Source organism: Leuciscus leuciscus (genome assembly GCF_965113295.1).
Source record: "Leuciscus leuciscus genome assembly, chromosome: 12".
Lineage (NCBI taxonomy): Eukaryota > Metazoa > Chordata > Actinopteri > Cypriniformes > Leuciscidae > Leuciscus > Leuciscus leuciscus.
In genome coordinates this window covers 1,113,207-1,135,046 of record NC_138736.1, presented here as the reverse complement: position 1 = coordinate 1,135,046, position 21,840 = coordinate 1,113,207, and the positions used below count along the sequence as shown (strand labels likewise).

The window sequence follows — 21,840 nt, the reverse complement described above, 5'->3', positions numbered from 1 at the left end:
GTAAATTTGTTATGTTACATGTACTTTAGTAATAACAGTAAACCTGTTACATTTGCTACATGTACTTTAGTAATAACAAACTTGTTACGTTACATATACTGAACTAATAACAGTACACTTGTTACATGTACTTTAGTAATAACAGTAAATCCTAAGTTTAACACTATAGTGAGTACACGTTAAGTACTATTACTCAAATGTATAATTACACTATCAAGGACACCTTAAAATAAAGGGTTACACTTTATTTTAAAGTGTCATTGTTACAGTGTAATTATGTATTTAAGTACTGAGTAATATTAAGCAACTACATGTACTTACTATAGGGTTAGGGTAGGATTAGGGTTTGGTTTAGGGTTAGTTGCATGTAATTATGCATTATTTACTGTTATTACTATGGTAAGTACATGTAACATATGTAACGAGGACACTGTAAAGTAAAGTGTGACCGAGCAGCTTGGACGTTCTGATTTAAAGTATTTTTGTGTTACACTGAAGAAAGTAAGTCATAAAGCTATGAAATGAGGATTTTAGTTTTTGCGGTGTCATTCGAGAACTGCATTGTTTGCAGAGACTGATACCTACACATCAGCTGCTGATATTACTGCGCTCACGTGTCTTTATTGCACAGCTGTTCATAATCTGCATCCTTGTATGATTGTTAAACCTCTCCAGAGCTTCTCTGTGGGCCGTCACTCTTTCGTCTGCTCTCTTTGTTTCGTGTCCCCTCTCTCATTCCCGTGTCCTGTGCTGTTGTCATGACCACTGTTGCCAAGGAGAGGCAGAGAAAGGAAACTTAAACCAGGGATCTTGTACCCATAATATTTAATTCATCACCGCAGACGCTAATGTCTGCACATGGAGCCGGACAAAACAAGGGCGAAATGACATGATTTGAAACCATTTATTAGTCTCTTTAGCAAATAAAAGTTTTAAATGCAAGTTATCCCCCAAACACTATAATTCCTCTTTAAATCACCTTGCAAGGTAACCTGCTGTAATTGGTCAATTTGTACCTTTGTAAAAAATATCCCTACAATTTCACAGACATGGAAATTCACACTCAGCCTGAAACGCTGTTATACTTTAGTGTGTGTGTGTGTGAAATGTATCCATCACAAAAAACAAAACAAAATTGATGTGCATACTGTTGCAAAGCGTGAGGATCTTGCTGTCAGAAATGGCTAAAAACGTTTTCTTTCTTTCTCCGTCTCATAAAGGAAAGCTAGCACTCGTTTGCAACGGCCCTTCAAAAGGCTTGGGCGTATTGTTGATGGCCCATAGATTGTCTTTGTGTTAATTGATTTGCTCGCCCTCCCTCCCACCTCTGTTTCGCTCCGTCTGCCTTTATATCCCTCCATCCGCTGCTTTCCTTTCAGGTTGAGAGTGGCTTTGCTCAGCAGTGTTTCCAAACTGGCACACTTGAATCACCTGTAAGGGTTATCGGGCCGCCCAATAGGCGATCGCCACTCTGAACGCAACCAACCAACCTGTGAAGGTTTTGTTGCGGGGAGGAATCGCTTTTGTCTTTGCACAAGTGGCCCGAAGCACAGCAACCTTTGTGTTTCTGCTCTGGAAAAGAGCAGTAAACCCAACGTAAAGATCTTGAAAAGGACATCTTTACTCCTCAACGGCTTCTATCCTCACAGGTGTAATAGACTTTTCAAACGAAGCCGTTGGATAATTTACAGAGGGCTTTGCCATCGGTTAGACTGTTTGACGTGTGTTGGGTCCTTGGAAGTAATGCATCTTTGACAGCCACGTCACAGTATCAAATTCAATCGGCGTGACCCATTTGGGAAAGGCAACACCGGACTGGGTGGCAACAGAGACACGTGTCCCTGCGATAAGAGTGGATCTTTCTTTACTGATAGGACTTTACAGTGGTGCCAGACCGACTTCTACCCTCCGGATGGGACTCTCATTGAAGTTTGATCAATCCCATGTATGCGAGTTGAGACGAGTGGCAGCAGTGCTCTGAGTTCTTCAATTATTCATCACCTCAAAAAAAAAAGACCAGGCGAAAGTGAACTAGTCTGAGAGACCAGAAGACGGACTAGAACGAAACTTTGCTCTGACAAAACTGGCAAGGAACTTTCGTGAAGGGCTGACCGAGACGGATTGGCAAACGTGACCGGCTGGAATAACGTTGAACAAAATGTTTCTTTGAAAAATTGGAAAGGCCAAACCAAGAGGTCTGGTGAGGAATTACTAACCAAAACTAGTTGATGAGGATTGGCGAACGTGACCCAAAGACGGATTAAAAAATATTTTGCTCTGAGATATTTGAGACGACACTGACAAAGGACTTTCAAGGAGGATTGAGTGACGCTTCTGGCTGAGGATTGGCAAACTGGGCCAGAATTTTGCATTAAGAAATTTGAGACGACACTGGCAAGGAACTTTCATTGAGGACTGAGCGATTGGCAAACGTGACCCAAAGACGGACTAAAACAAAATTTTGCATTGAGAAAGTTGAGACAAATCTGGCAAGGAACCGTCTAGGATTGGCAAACTGGGCCAAAATTTTGCTCTGAGAACTTTTAGACAAAACTGGCAAGGAACTTTCGGTGAGGACTGAGCAACGCTTCTGGCTGAGGATTGGCAAACGTGACCCAAAGACGAACTAAAATAAAATTTTGCATTGAGAAATTTGAGAGATTTTTCGAGGAGGACTGAGCGACGCTTCTGGCTGAGGATTGGCGAGCGTGCCGACCTCTGTGGCCAAGTAGGGCTGAGGCAGTTATCCATAGTTGTAGCACCTGCAGCGTAAAGGTGTCGTCGAGGTTGTGGCCCGAGGAGGCGTGGTACTCAGAGGGTGGCGAGATGGTGAACACAGGCATGCAGCTGATCAGCTTCACCTGTGCTGTGACGGGTTGGGTGATGGCCATCGCAGTGACCGCGCTTCCCCAGTGGAAGGTCACAGCCTTCATCGGCAGCAACATCTTGACCTCGGAGATCGTTTGGCAGGGGATCTGGATGAACTGCATCTACCAGACCACCGGCCACATGCAGTGCAAGACCTACGACTCCATGCTGGCTCTCCCGCCCGATATCCAGGCGGCTCGAGCGCTGATGTGCATCGCTATCTTCTTGGGATGGTTATCCTGCACTGTTTCTTGCTGTGGAATGAAGTGCACCACGTGCGCCGGGGATGATCGTCACGCTAAGGCGGGTATAGCGCTGTCCGGCGGGGTGCTCTTCATCCTAACGGGCCTGTGCGTTCTAGTCCCGGTTTCTTGGACTGCAAACACTGTAGTGCAAGACTTCTACAACCCTAATGTTCCCCTCCAGCACAAGCGAGAGCTAGGTCAGGCGATTTACCTGGGATGGGCGTCCGCCGTGATCCTCATGATTAGCGGGGCGGTTCTGAGCAGCACTTGTCCACACATGGAGAGAGGAGGGTATAGACGCGGGTACATGGGTCGTAGCTTTGCAAACTCCAGGCCTTCTGCTCCCGATCTTCCCAAAACTATCACCACCAGCACCCTTCCTCTTAAGGAGTACGTATGATGGAGAGACGTTAAGGCGTGGCTCAACAGGGACAATAATTAAAGATGCACTCAGTACTTATTCTTGTTTTTTTTTCAATGGGCGGATGCATTTTGTGGCAATTGAAGTCCAATCATTTATCTACTCTGTTTCTTCGCTCCTTGTGTTTAGTAAATCGGACACATGATGCTGTTGACTTTTTCGTTATGTTGTCCTTAATATGCATATTGTTATACTGTTGGGTTTTACGTTTAGGTTTTAAAGCTTTATATTTAACGTCCCCCTGTAGTCAATCATTTAATCTCTTAAAACTCATCTTTGATCACCAAAATGTTGTTCCTTGAAAAAAATTGCCTTAAAATATCTTGAATGTAACTCGACACCCTTGTCTCATTTAGTATGCGCGGTTCTATGAATATGCAAATGTGCCCCGCCTCCACTCACTCACTCAGCTCAGAGATCCACTGGTTGACGATCACACGTTGATCTGATTGGTTACAAGGTCGTTTGTGACGTCAGAAACACCAGCGATTTCAAAGTGTGTGTTTGAGACTGTCTTTGGTTCACTGCAGTTTTAAGGAGGAAATACTCAGCAATGCTGTCGACTTATGAACTTACACATGCTTTGTCTTAAAGCAGATTAAAAACACCACATAGACACATAAACTACATTAAACGCTGGATTTTCACCACAGGTGAATTTCTGCATATCTAGTGGCACCAAAATGCATTTGCAATCCAATTGACTCTTCACATGGAGTTTGATTGACAGGCGATCTGACCAATCATAATCCGCCGAATCCGCCATTTTTATCCGATAAAGCCGTCAGGAGAGTTAGTAGATTCACGTTGGGAGGATTAGAACTTGAAAAACGGATTGTACAAAAAAGATGTAGCTTTAAAATATGTAATTTCTGCAACGCTAGCAAAAAATTTAATTGAAAAAAAAAATTATGATTGCCAATTACGGTTGATAAATAGATTGTCGGATCCCAATTAGCTCATGTTTTAACTTAACTGAATCGTAATACACAGTGTTCTCAATGAGCTCTCAACATGTCAGTCTCGTTAAGGGTGAGTGTACATCATTTTACATGTCAAATGCATTATTAATAATTTCTCTAGGAGTAAAGCTTTCTAACGTGGGAAGATTTACTGAGTGCACCTTTAATTAACGACGGTCTAGTATCTAGAGCGAGATCATAGTGTTCGAGTGTGTGCAGTGGGTCCGAGTGTCTCTCTCTGCCTATTACTGGTGTTTATTCAGGTTCTGTCCTGTTTATGAGTACTTTATTTAGATTTTACCTCTTAGTTTGACTTTGGTCACTTTAGTCTGGGGAACATATTCACTAATAACTACGACTTTTGCCTCAAACTCGTAATTACTGCTTATTAATAGTTAGTAAGGTAGTTGTTAGGTTTAGGTTTTGGGTGATTAAGGGATGGAGAATATGATCATGCAGAATAAGGCATTAATATGTGCTTTATAAGTACTAATAAACAGCCAATATCTTAGTAATATGCATGATAATAAATAACTAGTTAATAGTGAGAATTGGTCCCCAAACTAAAGTGTTCATTTGTTTTTAAACTGGTTTTAGACCAGTGGTATTATCTGTGGGCTAACTGAACTCAGGCCCATTTTGCAGTGTTTTTGTTCTTGTGTAAATTGTAATTTATCTTGTGTTTTGTAGACGCATGTCAACACAACGCTGTTCACTGTGGTTTCTATATTTATTGAAAATGTGTGTTTGAACCATTTTAGGAATAAAAAGGATGTGTGATGTGATATTCAATAATAACAGCGCAATCATTTTAGCAATGTAAAGAATAAAAAACATTAAATAATCCTCTGGTGCTTTTTGGTCATTTTTGACCATTTTTTTACTTCATCGGAATGGTACGAAATTTGGTTACGGTTTTGGCACTTTCTGTGTGAACACATAAAACACTCGTGGACATGATTTGAAAAGGGTAAATGGTCCTGTATAAAAATAGTCACGCTTGTATTGTTTATGGTCAAAAATGAGCGCATTGGAAATGAATGAGAGACTAATTCAAGCTCATTTTTGGAGATATCAGCCTCAAATTTGGAACACGGCTTGTTTAGATTTATGGCTTTGATTTTCTAAACTTGTTTTGAAATAGTATTTTTGAGCATTTTTCATTACAATAAATTTACAATTTTAGAACTTTTCAAAACTTCATCAATAATCTGCCAAGTGTCGTCTTTAAAAAGAGATCAAACTTCAGTCTGTCGCTCTAAAGCGTTCGACGATTTACCACAGTTTAAGTTGGAAATGTAATCTTCATGTCTATGCTCAAAGTGAAATGTATTATAACGACTGCATACATATATTTTAGTACCATAAAATCCCCCAAAAAGACAAAATATGAAATAAAAAACATTGAACTAAAATATAGTACATTCATTTCATTGAAATTAAATTAAATTATGAACAGTACCAGAGGGTTAAATAACCACATTTATTAAAATAGAGCTGATGTTCAGTCCTGCAAAGCATGTGCAAAAATAAAGTAATTCATGAGTCTGAGTTCCATGGGTCGAGAAGCACTGCGTGTGTATCCAGATCATAAACTCTCTTCATGAAGGATCCTTTGTTGCGATGCTGAGAATAACTGGATGTGGAAATGACCTCTTGACAATCACAGCTGACGTTCATTCAGTCTCCATGAAGAATGATACTTGACACAATGCCTCTGAAACACACACACACAAAAACACATGGTTTAAATGTGTCTCTTATGATCATAAAACATTTTTCACAGCTGTATTCAGTGCTAACCACTTGTAATCAGAGACAGAAGTGAAAACGGGCCCAAGTGTAGCCTCATCTAATGAATACAGTGCAAATACCTGCGATTCTCTCTTCTCCAGCAGAGGAATGTAGAGATTCCCATCTCTTGGGTGCCGTTTCCATTAAGGTGAGGTCACTGGGTGTCAGCGTCTGCAGGAGCGTCCTTCTCTGCACTACTCTGACCAGATGAGTTGAGGAGTTCATCACTGCATGTGTTTGACTCACAGAGAGGAGAGATATCGTACAGATACGGAGCCCTTAAAGTGACACGTTAAAGTCATTTTTTTCCCGTAAATAAATGCACAAAACTATTACCACATGACCAACAGGACCAACAGGACTTTTTCTTCCCTATTGTGACGAGTGAAACTTTATCAAACAAGATCAAATGTAGGTCATCAGAGAAGAGATGCTGCAGGAGCAAGTTACTCAGATTCAAGATTACCAGGAACATCAAGTTAATGTCCCTGTGGTGTAAATCCATCCATTTTTAATCTGCTTTAAGTCAAACCATGTGTAAGTTCATAAGTCGACAGCATTGCTGAGTATTTCCTCCTTAAAACTGCAGTGAACCAAAGACAGTCTCAAACACACGCTTTGAAATCGCTGGTGTTTCTGACGTCACAAACTACCTTGTAACCAATCAGATCAACGTGTGATCGTCAACCAGTGGATCTCTGAGCTGAGTGAGTGAGTGGAGGCGGGGCTCATTTGCATATTCATACTAAATGAGGCAAGGGTGTCGAGTTACATTCAAGATATTTTAAGGCATGAAGAATACATTAAAAAATAATAATAATAATTGGTGGACAAAGATGAGTTTTAAAGGATAAAATGATTGATTACACGGGGACTTCAAAACAATAATGATGTCGATATAGATTTCGTGGTGTCTTTAAAGGATACTGTAGACGATAGTGTCGTTCTGCATCCTGAAGCCACTCCAACATGTCTGAGATGGAGGGACACACGCCCGATCTGGACACACACTCAGCGAAGTCAAGCGTGTGTGTGTTTCTCTCGTAGAACTGGAACACAGCCGAGATCTGCTGACTGATGGCATCTCGCACTCGCTGGAGAGCATCCCTGGAGAGGAACACACCATCAGACCAGGCACTGTCATCATTCATGTCATCAACACACTCATTTACTTCAGTACTGTACACTCTGAGTATCTGTACTTTACTTGAGGACTGTACACTCTGAGTATCTGTACTTTACTTCAGTACTGTACACTCTGAGTATCTGTACTTTACTTGAGGACTGTACACTCTGAGTATCTGTACTTTACTTCAGTACTGTACACTCTGAGTATCTGTACTTTACTTGAGGACTGTACACTCTGAGTATCTGTACTTTACTTGAGGACTGTACACTCTGAGTATCTGTACTTTACTTCAGTACTGTACACTCTGAGTATCTGTACTTTACTTGAGGACTGTACACTCTGAGTATCTGTACTTTACTTCAGTACTGTACACTCTGAGTATCTGTACTTTACTTGAGGACTGTACACTCTGAGTATCTGTACTTTACTTGAGGACTGTACACTCTGAGTATCTGTACTTTACTTCAGTACTGTACACTCTGAGTATCTGTACTTTACTTCAGTACTGTACACTCTGAGTATCTGTACTTTACTTGAGGACTGTACACTCTGAGTATCTGTACTTTACTTGAGGACTGTACACTCTGAGTATCTGTACTTTACTTGAGGACTGTACACTCTGAGTATCTGTACTTTACTTCAGTACTGTACACTCTGAGTATCTGTACTTTACTTGAGGACTGTACACTCTGAGTATCTGTACTTTACTTCAGTACTGTACACTCTGAGTATCTGTACTTTACTTGAGGACTGTACACTCTGAGTATCTGTACTTTACTTGAGGACTGTACACTCTGAGTATCTGTACTTTACTTCAGTACTGTACACTCTGAGTATCTGTACTTTACTAGAGGACTGTACACTCTTTGAGTATCTGTACTTTACTTGAGGACTGTACACTCTGAGTATCTGTACTTTACTTCAGTACTGTACACTCTGAGTATCTGTACTTTACTAGAGGACTGTACACTCTTTGAGTATCTGTACTTTACTTGAGGACTGTACACTCTGAGTATCTGTACTTTACTTCAGTACTGTACACTCTGAGTATCTGTACTTTACTTGAGGACTGTACACTCTGAGTATCTGTACTTTACTTCAGTACTGTACACTCTGAGTATCTGTACTTTACTTGAGGACTGTACACTCTGAGTATCTGTACTTTACTAGAGGACTGTACACTCTTTGAGTATCTGTACTTTACTAGAGGACTGTACACTCTTTGAGTATCTGTACTTTACTTCAGTACTGTACACTCTGAGTATCTGTACTTTACTAGAGGACTGTACACTGAGTATCTGTACTTTACTTGAGGACTGTACACTCTGAGTATCTGTACTTTACTTGAGGACTGTACACTCTGAGTATCTGTACTTTACTTGAGGACTGTACACTCTGAGTATCTGTACTTTACTTGAGGACTGTACACTCTGAGTATCTGTACTTTACTTGAGGACTGTACACTCTTTGAGTATCTGTACTTTACTTGAGGACTGTACACTCTGAGTATCTGTACTTTACTTCAGTACTGTACACTCTGAGTATCTGTACTTTACTTGAGGACTGTACACTCTGAGTATCTGTACTTTACTTCAGTACTGTACACTCTGAGTATCTGTACTTTACTTGAGGACTGTACACTCTGAGTATCTGTACTTTACTTCAGTACTGTACACTCTGAGTATCTGTACTTTACTTGAGGACTGTACACTCTGAGTATCTGTACTTTACTTCAGTACTGTACACTCTGAGTATCTGTACTTTACTTGAGGACTGTACACTCTGAGTATCTGTACTTTACTTGAGGACTGTACACTCTGAGTATCTGTACTTTACTTCAGTACTGTACACTCTGAGTATCTGTACTTTACTTGAGGACTGTACACTCTGAGTATCTGTACTTTACTTCAGTACTGTACACTCTGAGTATCTGTACTTTACTTGAGGACTGTACACTCTGAGTATCTGTACTTTACTTGAGGACTGTACACTCTGAGTATCTGTACTTTACTTCAGTACTGTACACTCTGAGTATCTGTACTTTACTTCAGTACTGTACACTCTGAGTATCTGTACTTTACTTGAGGACTGTACACTCTGAGTATCTGTACTTTACTTGAGGACTGTACACTCTGAGTATCTGTACTTTACTTCAGTACTGTACACTCTGAGTATCTGTACTTTACTTGAGGACTGTACACTCTGAGTATCTGTACTTTACTTCAGTACTGTACACTCTGAGTATCTGTACTTTACTTGAGGACTGTACACTCTGAGTATCTGTACTTTACTTGAGGACTGTACACTCTGAGTATCTGTACTTTACTTCAGTACTGTACACTCTGAGTATCTGTACTTTACTAGAGGACTGTACACTCTTTGAGTATCTGTACTTTACTTGAGGACTGTACACTCTGAGTATCTGTACTTTACTTCAGTACTGTACACTCTGAGTATCTGTACTTTACTAGAGGACTGTACACTCTTTGAGTATCTGTACTTTACTTGAGGACTGTACACTCTGAGTATCTGTACTTTACTTCAGTACTGTACACTCTGAGTATCTGTACTTTACTTGAGGACTGTACACTCTGAGTATCTGTACTTTACTTCAGTACTGTACACTCTGAGTATCTGTACTTTACTTGAGGACTGTACACTCTGAGTATCTGTACTTTACTAGAGGACTGTACACTCTTTGAGTATCTGTACTTTACTAGAGGACTGTACACTCTTTGAGTATCTGTACTTTACTTCAGTACTGTACACTCTGAGTATCTGTACTTTACTAGAGGACTGTACACTGAGTATCTGTACTTTACTTGAGGACTGTACACTCTGAGTATCTGTACTTTACTTGAGGACTGTACACTCTGAGTATCTGTACTTTACTTGAGGACTGTACACTCTGAGTATCTGTACTTTACTTGAGGACTGTACACTCTTTGAGTATCTGTACTTTACTTGAGGACTGTACACTCTGAGTATCTGTACTTTACTTGAGGACTGTACACTCTTTGAGTATCTGTACTTTACTTGAGGACTGTACACTCTGCGAGTATCTGTACTTTACTTGAGGACTGTACACTCTGAGTATCTGTACTTTACTTGAGGACTGTACACTCTGAGTATCTGTACTTTACTAGAGGACTGTACACTCTTTGAGTATCTGTACTTTACTAGAGTATTATTTCTTATGGAAACTTTTAACTTTAACATTTGAAAGACAAATATCATACTTTGTACTCTACATTTCTGTCAAGGTCCTCGAGTAGAGTAGACACGTCAGTCAGGGTTTGCATTTTGGTTGGAAATAAAGATGATTATGGCTCTTTTCTTTCTTTCTTTTGTCAATTCAGTCGAAATTTAATTTCTATAGGTTTTATAACATTCTAAAAGCTCTTAATTCCACAGATACTACTAACTTCAAAAGCATAAGGTACAGTATTACAACAATGCAACAATAATAAAACAATGCATTGACATTTACTTTTGATACTTTAAAACTGAGTACTTCTGTGCTTTTACTTCTGTGTAAAAATCAGTCTTCACAACTTCTTCTTGTACCGGAGTAACATGTGACCAGTAGATCAGTACTGTGACTCGAGTGAGTCCTCAGAATGATCCTGACAGGACTCACATGTTGTCCGCTAGCTTCCCGAGCGCGGTGTCCACAGCCAGAGAGAGTTTGTAATGAAGGCGTTCGTGTAAACCAGGGAAACCAGCGAGAGGAGTGTGTGCGAGCCGGACGTGTTTGAGAGCCTTTAACTGCACTGCGATGTTCCCTATAGAGCTCATGAGAGGCTCGCAGTCCGCTAGTGCTCGGTCCCACACGGCTTTACTCGCTTCCAGAGCCGAGAAGGAGTGCTTCAGCTCTCGGTGCAGTGATGATACAACTGAACTCGACATTTTTAAACTCCGGTGTTATTTACAAAAAAAATATAATATTATAAATGTATTAAAGATGGCATTTAAAGCTCATCCAGATACTTATTTGTATCTGATAAACACATAATATCAGTGACTGCGTGTATAAAATCATCCCGTTACCACATGTGAGAATAGCGCTAAACTTCTTCCGGGAAATCATCAACATCATTATTATCCACCAATCCGCTTGATTCTTTCTGCAGCCGTAAGAGTGAAACACTCAACCATTGGCCAGATTCGTCAAGTCCTGATCTTATTGGTCAGAACACGGAGCTATTTACAAAGCGAGGGTCAACGCTGCATGCTGATTGGCTTAGAGATGTAGCAGCGTTAAATTTGAAAATCTCTTCCTGTTTCCTAACCGCCTCAGACTCAGTCAGTCAGTCAGTCAGTCAGTGAGACGCATCGTTAAACTAACACAGACATACAGGGTTATTAGGGTAAGAAAAACATTAATTTGATTTAATTGACTAACACACACGAGCGTTATCGTCGTGAGGCTGAAGGAATTCGTCGTGTTTGTTGATCAGTTTCATCATGGCGCCCAGAAAACGCACGCAAAATGCTAAAAACAAGAAGAATCCCAAAGCGCCCAAACTGGAGGCTTTCCTGCTGGACTTCGACGACGAAGGTTTCCTACTTTACTCGCTGTACTCCGAATACACACTGTTTAGCCTGTGTCTTGTCTATATTCTCTGTTTATTCTGTGTGTTCAGTTCATACCATTGTTGAAAGACTGAAGGAGAAGACGAACAATCTCCTGAAAGATGCAGATAATCTGTATAAAACGGCTCTGATCAAGCTCCCCATGGCCGTGAGGAAGATGAACTGGATCGAGTACTGCAGTAAGACACGATTCTTTCTGTTTCACCACATCTGGCAAATCTGTGACCCTGGACCACCAAACCAGTCACCAGTAAACATCATCTGAAAGCTGAATAAATAAGCTTTACATTGACGTGTGGTTTGTTAGGATATAACTATATTTGGCTGAGATACAACTATTGAACATCTGGAATCTGAGGGTGCAAAAAACTCGATGTTTTATATATTTACGGCAGGAAATGTACACAATATCTTCATGGAACACGATCTTTACTTAATTTCCTAATGATTTTTAGCATAAACGAAAAATCGATAATTTTGACCCCCATAAATATACCCGTGCTGCTTATGACTGGTTTTGTGACCCAGGGTCACAAATATGATCATTCTTACAGTAGTCAAACATTTGAAGTGGATCAAAACCTTTCATCAAAGTTATACATGAATTTTGATCAATACCCGTTCTTGTCTTCGGACAACTATAATGATGAACTTTGTTGATCCACTTCAAATGTTGACTATTGTGTCAGTGTTGTCACCTTTTGTTTTTAAACAAGTAGTCCATGTAACTTAGGCTACGTTCACACTGCAGGCTGAAACGACCCAATTCCGATTTTTTTGCCCCTATGCGACCTGTATCTGATCTTTTCATGACAGTCTGAACGACACAGATCCGATCTTTTCAAATGCGACCCAGGCCACTTGGGTATGTGGTCCCAAATCCGATACATATCCGATCTTTTCAAATGCGACTTCAGTCTGAACGGCCAGGTCGCATGTATCCGACCCGCACGTCATTGATACGCGAAAAACGTCATAATCCTGCGTTGAAGTAGTCGTCGGTTTGAAAACGGACTGCATATTCGTCGAGCTGAGGTAAATCTGCCGAACGGGTCGACCTCGACGAGCCCGTTAACTAAAAAAAAAAAAAAAAAAAAAAAAAAGCCCACGGCCATTATATATACGTTATGTTAACTTATTTGTGCTGGATCTGATATTAGATAGGTCAGCGGCTGCTGTCTGGCTCTTGTGTAACGGTCGCTGCTCGTGTGTGTGTGTGTGTGAGAGAGAATCACAGTTAAAGTTTAGCTACTTCCACAAACAACAAGTGACGTCGTTGACCGTTGAGTACTCTTCTGCGCATGCGGGTCACTTCTGGGTCATTTCACGTTCACACAGGAGATCACAAAAGGTCGCATTTAATTGGAAATGTGAACGGCCTTGCAAAAAAATCGAATTTTTTCAAAAAATCGGAATTGAGCATTAAGCCCTGCAGTGTGAACGTAGCCTTAGTCTCTCGGCTATGGTCATAAGAGACATGCATAATAATGTAAACAACTGGAAAAATCACAAAGCAATAAGAGTATCATGTAACTATACTTTGATGTTCTGACTCACGATTCTCATCTTACCTGCAGATATAGACAAGCCAAAATCACAAGTGGATGATTCAAAGGTACTTCAACTAAACAAGTTAATTACACCTGTGTTTTAGTCAAATCCATCACTATTGTTCTTGATTTAAAGTCTCTCTCTCTCTCTCTCTCTCTCTCTCTCTCTCTCTCTCTCTCTCTCTCTCTCTCTCTAGGTGAGGGAAGAAGCTGCTCAAGTGGAGCTTGCTATTGCTGAGAATCATGTGATTCCCAAATGTGCTGGAAAAGGTACTTTTTCTATCCTCCGTCAACTTGTAAAACATTCTTTCCGGCATTTTCCAAGCTGATCTTCTCGATTCTCCTCATTTGCAGAAGCTAAGAACGGTGCAAACTCAGAGGATGAGAACATTGCTCCTCTGAAGTCTACAGTGAAGAAGGTTTGTGCTAGTATGGGTTTGTAATCTACATAACGGGCATTCAAGTCATGTCTTAAGTTACTGTATTTACATAAGCATAGATTCGTCATTTATAAAGTCACCTGTGAATAAATAATGCACATCTAGATTAAGACTTAAACATCTGAAGCCCTATCCGGACGGTAAGTGTTTCTCATGGGCTCGTACGGTATTTTAAACTTTATAGAGGTTAGTCTGTGATTTTTATTGCGGTCCGAATGCAAAATGTCAGTGTTTTTCTCCCACCACCTGTGTAAAAATCCCAGACTGAATGACCTACCGTTGTTTGACGAACACAAGGTCGTGTTGTAATTTAATTGCCGTCTGAATCCACATCTCTGAGTTTAAGAAGAGATCACTTCAAAATTCACAGTTTAAATCCATTCTGACCACTGCCGATCACCGTACGTACGATAACTGTTGCGCTTCACTGTAATCTGCATGCATTTTAAAGATGTACTCTTTTATTACTGAAATGCTGGAAAGTATTTACAAGAACAGTATCTCATCAGCGCTCCACCTCAGCGAACTCATCAGCGCTCCACCTCAGCGAACACACAGGAGAAAACAGCACGTAATCATTTGAAACGGGCCGTTATTGTGACAGCGATATATGATACCGCTTTAAAATATGTAGGCTATAATGCACAACATCAAAAATACAAACCATGCAGCTTTATTTTCACCTCATGTAAATAAGAGTCTGCATTAACTAATTACATCCTTTTATGCTTTCCTGTAGCTCAGTGGTAAGAGCATTGCGTTAACAACGCAAGGTTGTGGGTTCAATCCCAGGGGATCGCACATACCTATGTATAAATGTATAGGATAACGCAATGTAAGTCGCTTTGGATAAAAGCGTCTGCCAGATTATAAATGTAAAAAATGATAAAATGCAAGAATATAAGAACTACTTCTAATATAGCGTACGTGCGTCTAGTTTCCTATTTAAAAAATGAGAATGAAATAAATAGAACATTGTTTTCCTGTTATTAAATTAAATACGAATTTATTCGTGTTATTCCAAGCATATGATGTTTTAGTTAGCTAAAGCAAACCATCATGCGTCAGATCACGTGATCAGCGGGATCACAAAACTCGCCGTCCGTCAATGAATCGCCGTCCCAATTCATGAGTTTTATCACTGAGGTGCCGTGCTAATTTGTTATGATTAATTTGGAGATTTTTGGAGAAAAGACACGCCTGTGCACACATATACAATCAAAAGTTCATATCTATAGACTAAACACGTAATGCACATGTGCACACCGTCAGTGTTTTCACAGATTCATGTTTTGCAAGTTTACACGGAGATGAAAACGTTTTTTTTCAATATTTTTCAAAACTTGCACCTCGGAAAGTGTCAAAGTTTGTGTTCTCGAGCTCCAAACACTGTTATCGTGCGGATGAACGTCCAGAACACATCAAAAGTGTCTGTTTTCTGTAGAACGGTGTGTGTTAGCGGCCCCTAAGCTAATGACTAATGATCTTCACAACGGAAGTGAATCAATCAAAACTAGGGATGCACCGATTGGGAAATTCTGGGCCGATACCGATACCGATGTTTAACATAACAACTTGGCCGATTGCCGATGTTTTTTCTTTTCGTTATTTATTCCTTCTTTTGTGCCACGGAAACATACAAGTCTTTCGGCTCTTGATCACACTATCCTAGAATGAGCACAAATTCAATCAGACCAATTTATGAAACCAAAAAAACCTTTAATGTCACTTTCTGGTTGACAGTTATAACCTTATTTATAAGTTCTTTTTCAGAGAGAGAGAGAGAGAGAGAGAGAGAGAGAGAGAGAGAGAGAGAGAGAGAGAGAGAGAGAGAGAGAGAGAGAGAGAGAGAGAGAGAGAGAGAGAGAGAGAGAGAGAGAGAGAGAGAGAGAGAGAGAGAGAGAGAGAGAGAGAGAGAGAGAGCTCTCTCACTCACTATTCAGAGCGGTCAAGCTTCCCCGTACTTTTTGACAAGAGTCCTTGACAGGGAGGCCAGAGTTTCTTTGCAGCTCAAGTCGGCGGCGGTGTGTACAGTTAACGCTCTATCTGTTGACGGCGCTGAGGGAAAAGCTCCCGCCACTGGAAGAAGCAGTCGCCGCCCATTTGTGTCCTCCTGCGCACCCATCAAAGCCGTGCAGAACGTCTTCAGCACTCGCGGATCGTGCATACTTCGCCGCTTCTTCTGCTACACACCATGGTCGTTCTTTTCTCGAGAAAAGGAGTTTTCTCATAGAAAATAAATAAATAAATGCTTCATTGTACCCAGCACTTCTGAAAATGCACTTCCGAATGCGTCTCTGTCCCCAGCATATCAAACCAAACTGACGCCCATGTGACATCGGCGAATGTCATTTTTATTTCCCGATGGCAGTTAACGAGGCAAATATCGGCCGTTACCGATGTTCAGCCGATGCATCGGTGCATCCCTAATCAAAACTAACTTTATCTGGACAATAACTTTATTCTAGATCTGCTGTAAAGCCTAAACACTCTGTTACTGTAATCTCCTATTATCACTGTAAAGCGGCTTTGAAACAATCTATATTGTTAAAAGAGCTGTATATGAAAGTGTACGCTTATTTATGCATTTGAGAGATGAATTCAAGGTCTACTTTTTATCAGTTCATGCATTCCCTAGGAGTCAAACTCATGGTGTTTCCCTCCCAAGTGCCTTTACTGTTTACGCTACCGTTACCTGCGTTTAAGAAAACGCTTTGTGTACAGAAGCCTAACTCTCTCTCTTTAATGTGTGTAATGCAGAAGAAAGCCTCAAAGAAGGCGCCTTCAACATCCAAGAAGGCCAGAGCTCTTTCCATCAGCAAACAGAGCAACACCATCCAGAGGTAAAACACACCACACCATCATCACGCTTTACTCCCGGACGCCGGTGGTTTGCTCTTCTGAAGTCTCAGTCCGTCTGCTCTGTGTTTGTAGATCTATGAGGAAGCCTCTGATCACTCCTGCGAGGAGCTTCCTCGAGTCTTCAGTCATCGGCTCCACGCCGCTCATCACGCCGCGCTTCGACCCGAGGTCAGTGACTGCACGTGACGTGGCTTTGATTGTAATCGCTGGACTTTCCTTACACTCATAAAGAGTTGTTTCATTACTGGTTGAATCAGCGTTTTTGAATGAATCTTTTGAGTGAATGATTCAATGACAAACACATTTAAGTCACTTGTCGCCACCTACTGGTGTGACACTGTAATTACAATTATTTGAATCGTCAAGTTAATTTTATAAGGTGATTTACTCTATTTGATCGCTGCCGTAGACATCAGTGTAAACTTTTATTCCAGTGCTTCGGTGATAATCTGCATGATTGTAAGACAGAAATAATGAGACTGTGTGGTAGGGCTGTCAACGAATATTCTAAATTCGAATAGTTTTAAAAAACAGAAATTCGAACGTGAAAATAAATATTCGAATGTGAATTTAGAATATGGTAAAACACGCCCGCGGAAGCAGAGGCGCGCTGCCTGAGGGACAGGTCACACGAGTCGCACTGTCTAGCACAGCGTCACTGCTGAAAGTTGACAGTGCACTAAAAGACAATGGAATAAATTGCAGTCAGTTTTTCCTTTTTTTAATACAAGCACCAATAATGTAAGTAGCCTTTTTCTTTTTTAATAGCACTTTATTTTTGATGAACCTCAGGGTAAAAGTTCTTTGTTGTCACATTTCTCGGAATTGTGTGCCTCATTTTATTTAACGTTAAACAGAAAAGTTCCATGTTTACCACAGCACAGCTCGCTCGGAGCGTTCAATGTCGGTTCTATACTGTAAAACTTCAATTAATGTTAATAAATTTGTTTCAATCACTGAATGAAGCCTGCTATATTTGGGGCAAGAGTCGCAACCTTAAATTGCTTGCACAAAACTCTTGATCAGCACTCAACATGTGCTTATTGTTGTTAATTTAAACCGTTATGCACAGAGAGAGCGCGAGAGAGAGAGAGTGAGGTCTGCGGTCTTGGCCATTAGTTTATTTACTTGGTTTTGTGTTGGTAATACACTGTCAAATATGTTTAAACTTAAATTAACTACCTATACAAGTAGTTATGTATGTCTTGTATTAATTTGTCCTGTTATTGACGTAATGCGCATTGACAAAATGCGCAACCAGATGTTCGAATAGTTCGAATATTCGTGTGTTTTTTAGAGGGAATATTCGAACGTCATTTTTGAGCAATTTTGACAGCCCTAGTGTGTGGTTGAAAAGACTGTTTCCTGATCAGAACGCAGATCTGAAGCTCTAGTGTTTGATGTGTTTTGTGTGCCAGATTGCCGAAGACTCCAGGACTGAGACTTGCGCGTCACCGGGAGAAGATCTACAGTATGTCGGTCAACGGTTCTCCTATCGCTGGCGGTGGAGAAGATGTGGTCATCAGTGTCCCGCTGGGAAACGGAGAGGTCAGTGACCGCTGCTCGTAAAGAGGAGTTCTACAGATGAATCAGTTAAAATCGTGGTGATAAAAATAAATCCACGTGAACAACAACCTTTTAAAATGACTTAAAATACATATATATATATATATATATATAGTACCAGAGTAAGTGATCATTTTATTGATCAACACTGTTAAAACACACCTGGTAAAATAAATGATATAAACTTGTGTAGATTATGTATTATAACGCATGCCTACAGAAGCAGTGAGAGTTGTTGTTACATCACGGCATGAGCAAATCCTGGTTTAATATCAGCCAAACAACAGTTAATTCAAATGTCCACTTAATCTTTAATATTTGGTCACTTCTGTACGATAGAAATGCAACAGCCAATGTAATTTCTTGAACAAGAACATATTTAGAAACATTTATGTATTCTCCTGTGTGGGAGGAGATTTACTAATGACTAATGTTATGAATCTGGTGAAGTGTCGTTCACACACTGCGTTCCCAGATGAGCTTTATAAGCAACACACACTCACAGCGCGCAGAGATAGAGTTTGAGAAACGCCTATGAATGATAACAGTGACACTGAAACACAAACCAACTGCGTTCTCTGTCGCATGTAATTGGAAACCTAAACACACATCACATGCAGAGACTGAGTGTGTGTGAGCAGTGTTTACTGAAGGAGCTGAGGAGCTTTAACATGTGATCCGCACACATGTAAATGACGTGTCATGGTTCTCTGTGGAAAAACAGTGCCATATATTTAATTGAATCGCAGCCTTTGTGATGTCACAGTAGCACTGTGCTATATTATGATTTTAAATGGTTTCAGCTTTAGAAACCAGTGTAATGCGGTTCATTGGTTCTCGTCTGTGGAACGCTCCACTTTCAGTGTTTCGCCAGTTACTCGACACGGGTAAATTACTGTCGAGGATTTCTTTAAATCGAGTATTGGATGTTAATGGAGGACTTGTGACCGCTCTAGCTCACACCTGTGACACCATCTCCTCCTCCTCCTCCTCCTCCTCCTCCTCCTCCTCCTCCTCCTCCTCTTCATGGTGGACTGTCCCGGGTCTCATACAGAATGCTCTTATGACGTTATTTCACTTAACGACTTATTTAGTAAGACTATGCCTGAAAAGGTTTTGGTTTTTTATCATGTTAATTAAGAAAAAGTAATTGTATAAGACAGGGTTCCCACGGGTCCTTGAAATGCTTGAAAGTTTGTGAATCAATTTCAAGGCCCTGGAAAGCTCTTGAGAGTGTACACACACACACACACACACACACACACACACACAGATACGGGTCCTCGAAACTGCCTGAATTTATTTTGTGCAAGAAGTTTTCTAGAAAAACTCCATATTATTGTCTCCGGTCCGCTAATGTGTTATTCCTCCAACACTTCATGGCCTCTGCACACTAGCTTGCTTGATTTACGTGTTGCGTTAAGTGTTTCCTGCGTGAGGTACCCTGTGTTGTGCGTTGTCATGACGTTTACACGCTCAAAACTACTACGATACCTCAACGCTTCACAGACACACTGGGAAACAGTGCAAACATAGGCTGGTTATGAGCATAAGCTCGTCTCAAAGGTTCATATCTGATCATTTGAATACAGTTTAGGAGGATGTACCGAATATGCAAAACAGAAATACCACAGATAGAATATCAGATCTGTCATATCGACAAAAATAAATGCAGAAAATATTTTTTGCATAGTTTGACACATGAAAACTGTAACAATGTATCATACAAGATAACCTTGCCCTCTCTTGATATGTGTCCCACATTAATCCTTGAGTTTGAGGGTGTTGGACCTGGAAAGTCCTTGAATTTGAAGTTAACTGAGGAGTGGGAACCCTGTGTTTGTTTGCTTGGTTTTATTGTATTCATATGATATTTGACTTTTTGCCATGTAAATAGCCGTAGATGCTGACATGGCATTAAATGAAACTCTGTGTTGATGTTTCAGTGTGTTCAGCTGCTGGCCAGTGAGATGGACTCTGTAGATCTGAGCCGGCTGGATGAGAAAGCCCTGCAGAGCATCAGAAACCTACAGGTACGCCTCACATTACCAGGAGAACACGGGGAACAGGGTTTCTGTGGGGCTTCATTACCTCAGATTACATCCGTAAGAAGGTCTGAAATCAGAGCAGAAGTCTCAAACTCATGGTCATCATGGCATTAAAATGCAACATTTAATGCCATGATGACCATGAGTTTAAGACTTTCTGCTCAGATTTTGCTCTGCAAAAAATGTACATCTTCCTCCGTATTTTCATCCTATTTTTCAATACAAATATCTAAGCATCTTTAAATCAAGAAACATACACTTACTCGATGCGAATGTTAATGTTTTAAGCAGAACACACACACGAGCTGATATCTGTCAGAGTCATCAACTTACCTTTGAGTTATGAAGATATTTCTGAGCTCTCGGTCGATGTTTGTTCTTGTTTTTATCATCGACTCACTGGTTTTGTGTCTTGATAAGAATGTTTATATATTTGTGCTGGAAAACGAGCTCTAGCTGAAGGTCCAGTAGAAGAGATCTGCATGTCCTAGCACTCGCTTCTCTGTATTATGTAAAGTATTGTATTGTGTTTTCAAAGTTTGTGTTGCTGATTTCTCCCTGGACGTTTAGAGAACACACACACACACACACACACACACACACACACACACACACACACACACACACACACACACACACACACACACACACACACACACACACACACACACACACACACACACACACACACACACACACACACACACTGTTCCCTTCTGTTTATTCCTGAACGTTTCTTTAGTTGCTCTTAATGTCTTTATAATGGTCTCTTTATAACACCCGCAGAAACCCTGTCATGTGACCCTGTTAGACTGAGTTTAAACACCTTCTGTAAGTTGCTGAACTTTAAACACATGTTGTTCTTTCTCATGCAGAATCGCCTCACGACTCTCTGTGGAACGTCCAAGTGAACTCTCTCCGTCAGTGCTGTGTGTGATACTGTTCATCCCCATTTTATCCTTGTTTTATAACCATCTGTGGATTTTACTCCTTTTTTCCTTCATGTTTTCATGTGCTATAGTTTCTTTGCTATGATCTTTTAAAAGGTAAATGTAAATAAGATTAGTTCTAGCCATCATCATCATCATCATCTGTGTTGTAACATGTTTTTGTAAATATGACTCTAAAAGGCCGTGATCCTCATCCCTGCTTCTCCTGCTTCTTTACATCAGCCTCGAGATGCTTCACCAAACACTCACAAGTATTTATTTCTATCACACATGAGAGTATAAGCTAACCGAGGCGTTTCAAGCTCTTAAGAGTTAAACACCAACACAAATCTGATAGCAAAGACTAGTTGATAGTTGATATTCTTGTCCAAACTAAAGCTCTATATTTATACAGTATTGATGATCTCTA

General features: G+C 40.5%; 3 protein-coding genes across 4 annotated transcripts; 2 read left to right on the top strand and 1 right to left on the bottom strand.

The window, feature by feature from the left end:
• Positions 1-42: 42 nt before the first annotated feature.
• cldn35 (claudin 35) lies at positions 43-5,281 on the top strand. Of its 2 annotated transcripts, none has more exons than XM_082185144.1 (2): positions 43-1,091; positions 1,179-5,281. In XM_082185144.1, exon 2 carries the CDS (start codon positions 2,827-2,829, stop codon positions 3,511-3,513), a length of 687 nt encoding a protein of 228 aa, XP_082041270.1. In that variant the 5' UTR covers positions 43-1,091; positions 1,179-2,826; the 3' UTR covers positions 3,514-5,281. The 2 variants fall into 2 exon arrangements, with proteins under 2 accessions (XP_082041270.1, XP_082041271.1); XM_082185145.1 differs by having other exon boundaries at positions 43-2,432; positions 2,600-5,281.
• A 664-nt stretch (positions 5,282-5,945) lies between these two features.
• airim (AFG2 interacting ribosome maturation factor) lies at positions 5,946-11,549 on the bottom strand. Its single transcript, XM_082185146.1, has 4 exons — positions 11,060-11,549; positions 7,218-7,397; positions 6,371-6,489; positions 5,946-6,213 (listed from the first exon to the last, which is right to left on the bottom strand). The coding sequence occupies exons 1-4, from the start codon at positions 11,326-11,328 to the stop codon at positions 6,173-6,175; spliced, it is 609 nt and encodes a 202-aa protein (XP_082041272.1). The 5' UTR covers positions 11,329-11,549; the 3' UTR covers positions 5,946-6,172.
• A 187-nt stretch (positions 11,550-11,736) lies between these two features.
• On the top strand, positions 11,737-21,624 carry cdca8 (cell division cycle associated 8). Its single transcript, XM_082185143.1, has 10 exons — positions 11,737-11,980; positions 12,066-12,194; positions 13,593-13,630; positions 13,763-13,835; positions 13,920-13,984; positions 16,766-16,848; positions 16,940-17,035; positions 18,286-18,415; positions 20,380-20,466; positions 21,357-21,624. The coding sequence occupies exons 1-10, from the start codon at positions 11,887-11,889 to the stop codon at positions 21,390-21,392; spliced, it is 831 nt and encodes a 276-aa protein (XP_082041269.1). The 5' UTR covers positions 11,737-11,886; the 3' UTR covers positions 21,393-21,624.
• Positions 21,625-21,840: the final 216 nt, after the last annotated feature.

Bases quoted from the DNA above. Each gene is read 5' to 3' on its own strand.
- cldn35 (XM_082185144.1), top strand. From the start codon at position 2,827: ATGGTGAACACAGGCATGCAGCTGATCAGCTTCACCTGTGCTGTGACG.
- airim (XM_082185146.1), bottom strand. From the start codon at position 11,328: ATGTCGAGTTCAGTTGTATCATCACTGCACCGAGAGCTGAAGCACTCC. The intron at 7,398-11,059 runs GTGAGTCCTGTC...GTTCCTCTCCAG, and splicing joins GGGAAGCTAGCGGACAACAT to GGATGCTCTCCAGCGAGTGC. The intron at 6,214-6,370 runs GTATTTGCACTG...TGTGTGTTTCAG, and splicing joins TGGAGAAGAGAGAATCGCAG to AGGCATTGTGTCAAGTATCA.
- cdca8 (XM_082185143.1), top strand. From the start codon at position 11,887: ATGGCGCCCAGAAAACGCACGCAAAATGCTAAAAACAAGAAGAATCCC. The intron at 12,195-13,592 runs GTAAGACACGAT...TCTTACCTGCAG, and splicing joins GAACTGGATCGAGTACTGCA to ATATAGACAAGCCAAAATCA. The intron at 18,416-20,379 runs GTCAGTGACCGC...TTGATGTTTCAG, and splicing joins TCCCGCTGGGAAACGGAGAG to TGTGTTCAGCTGCTGGCCAG.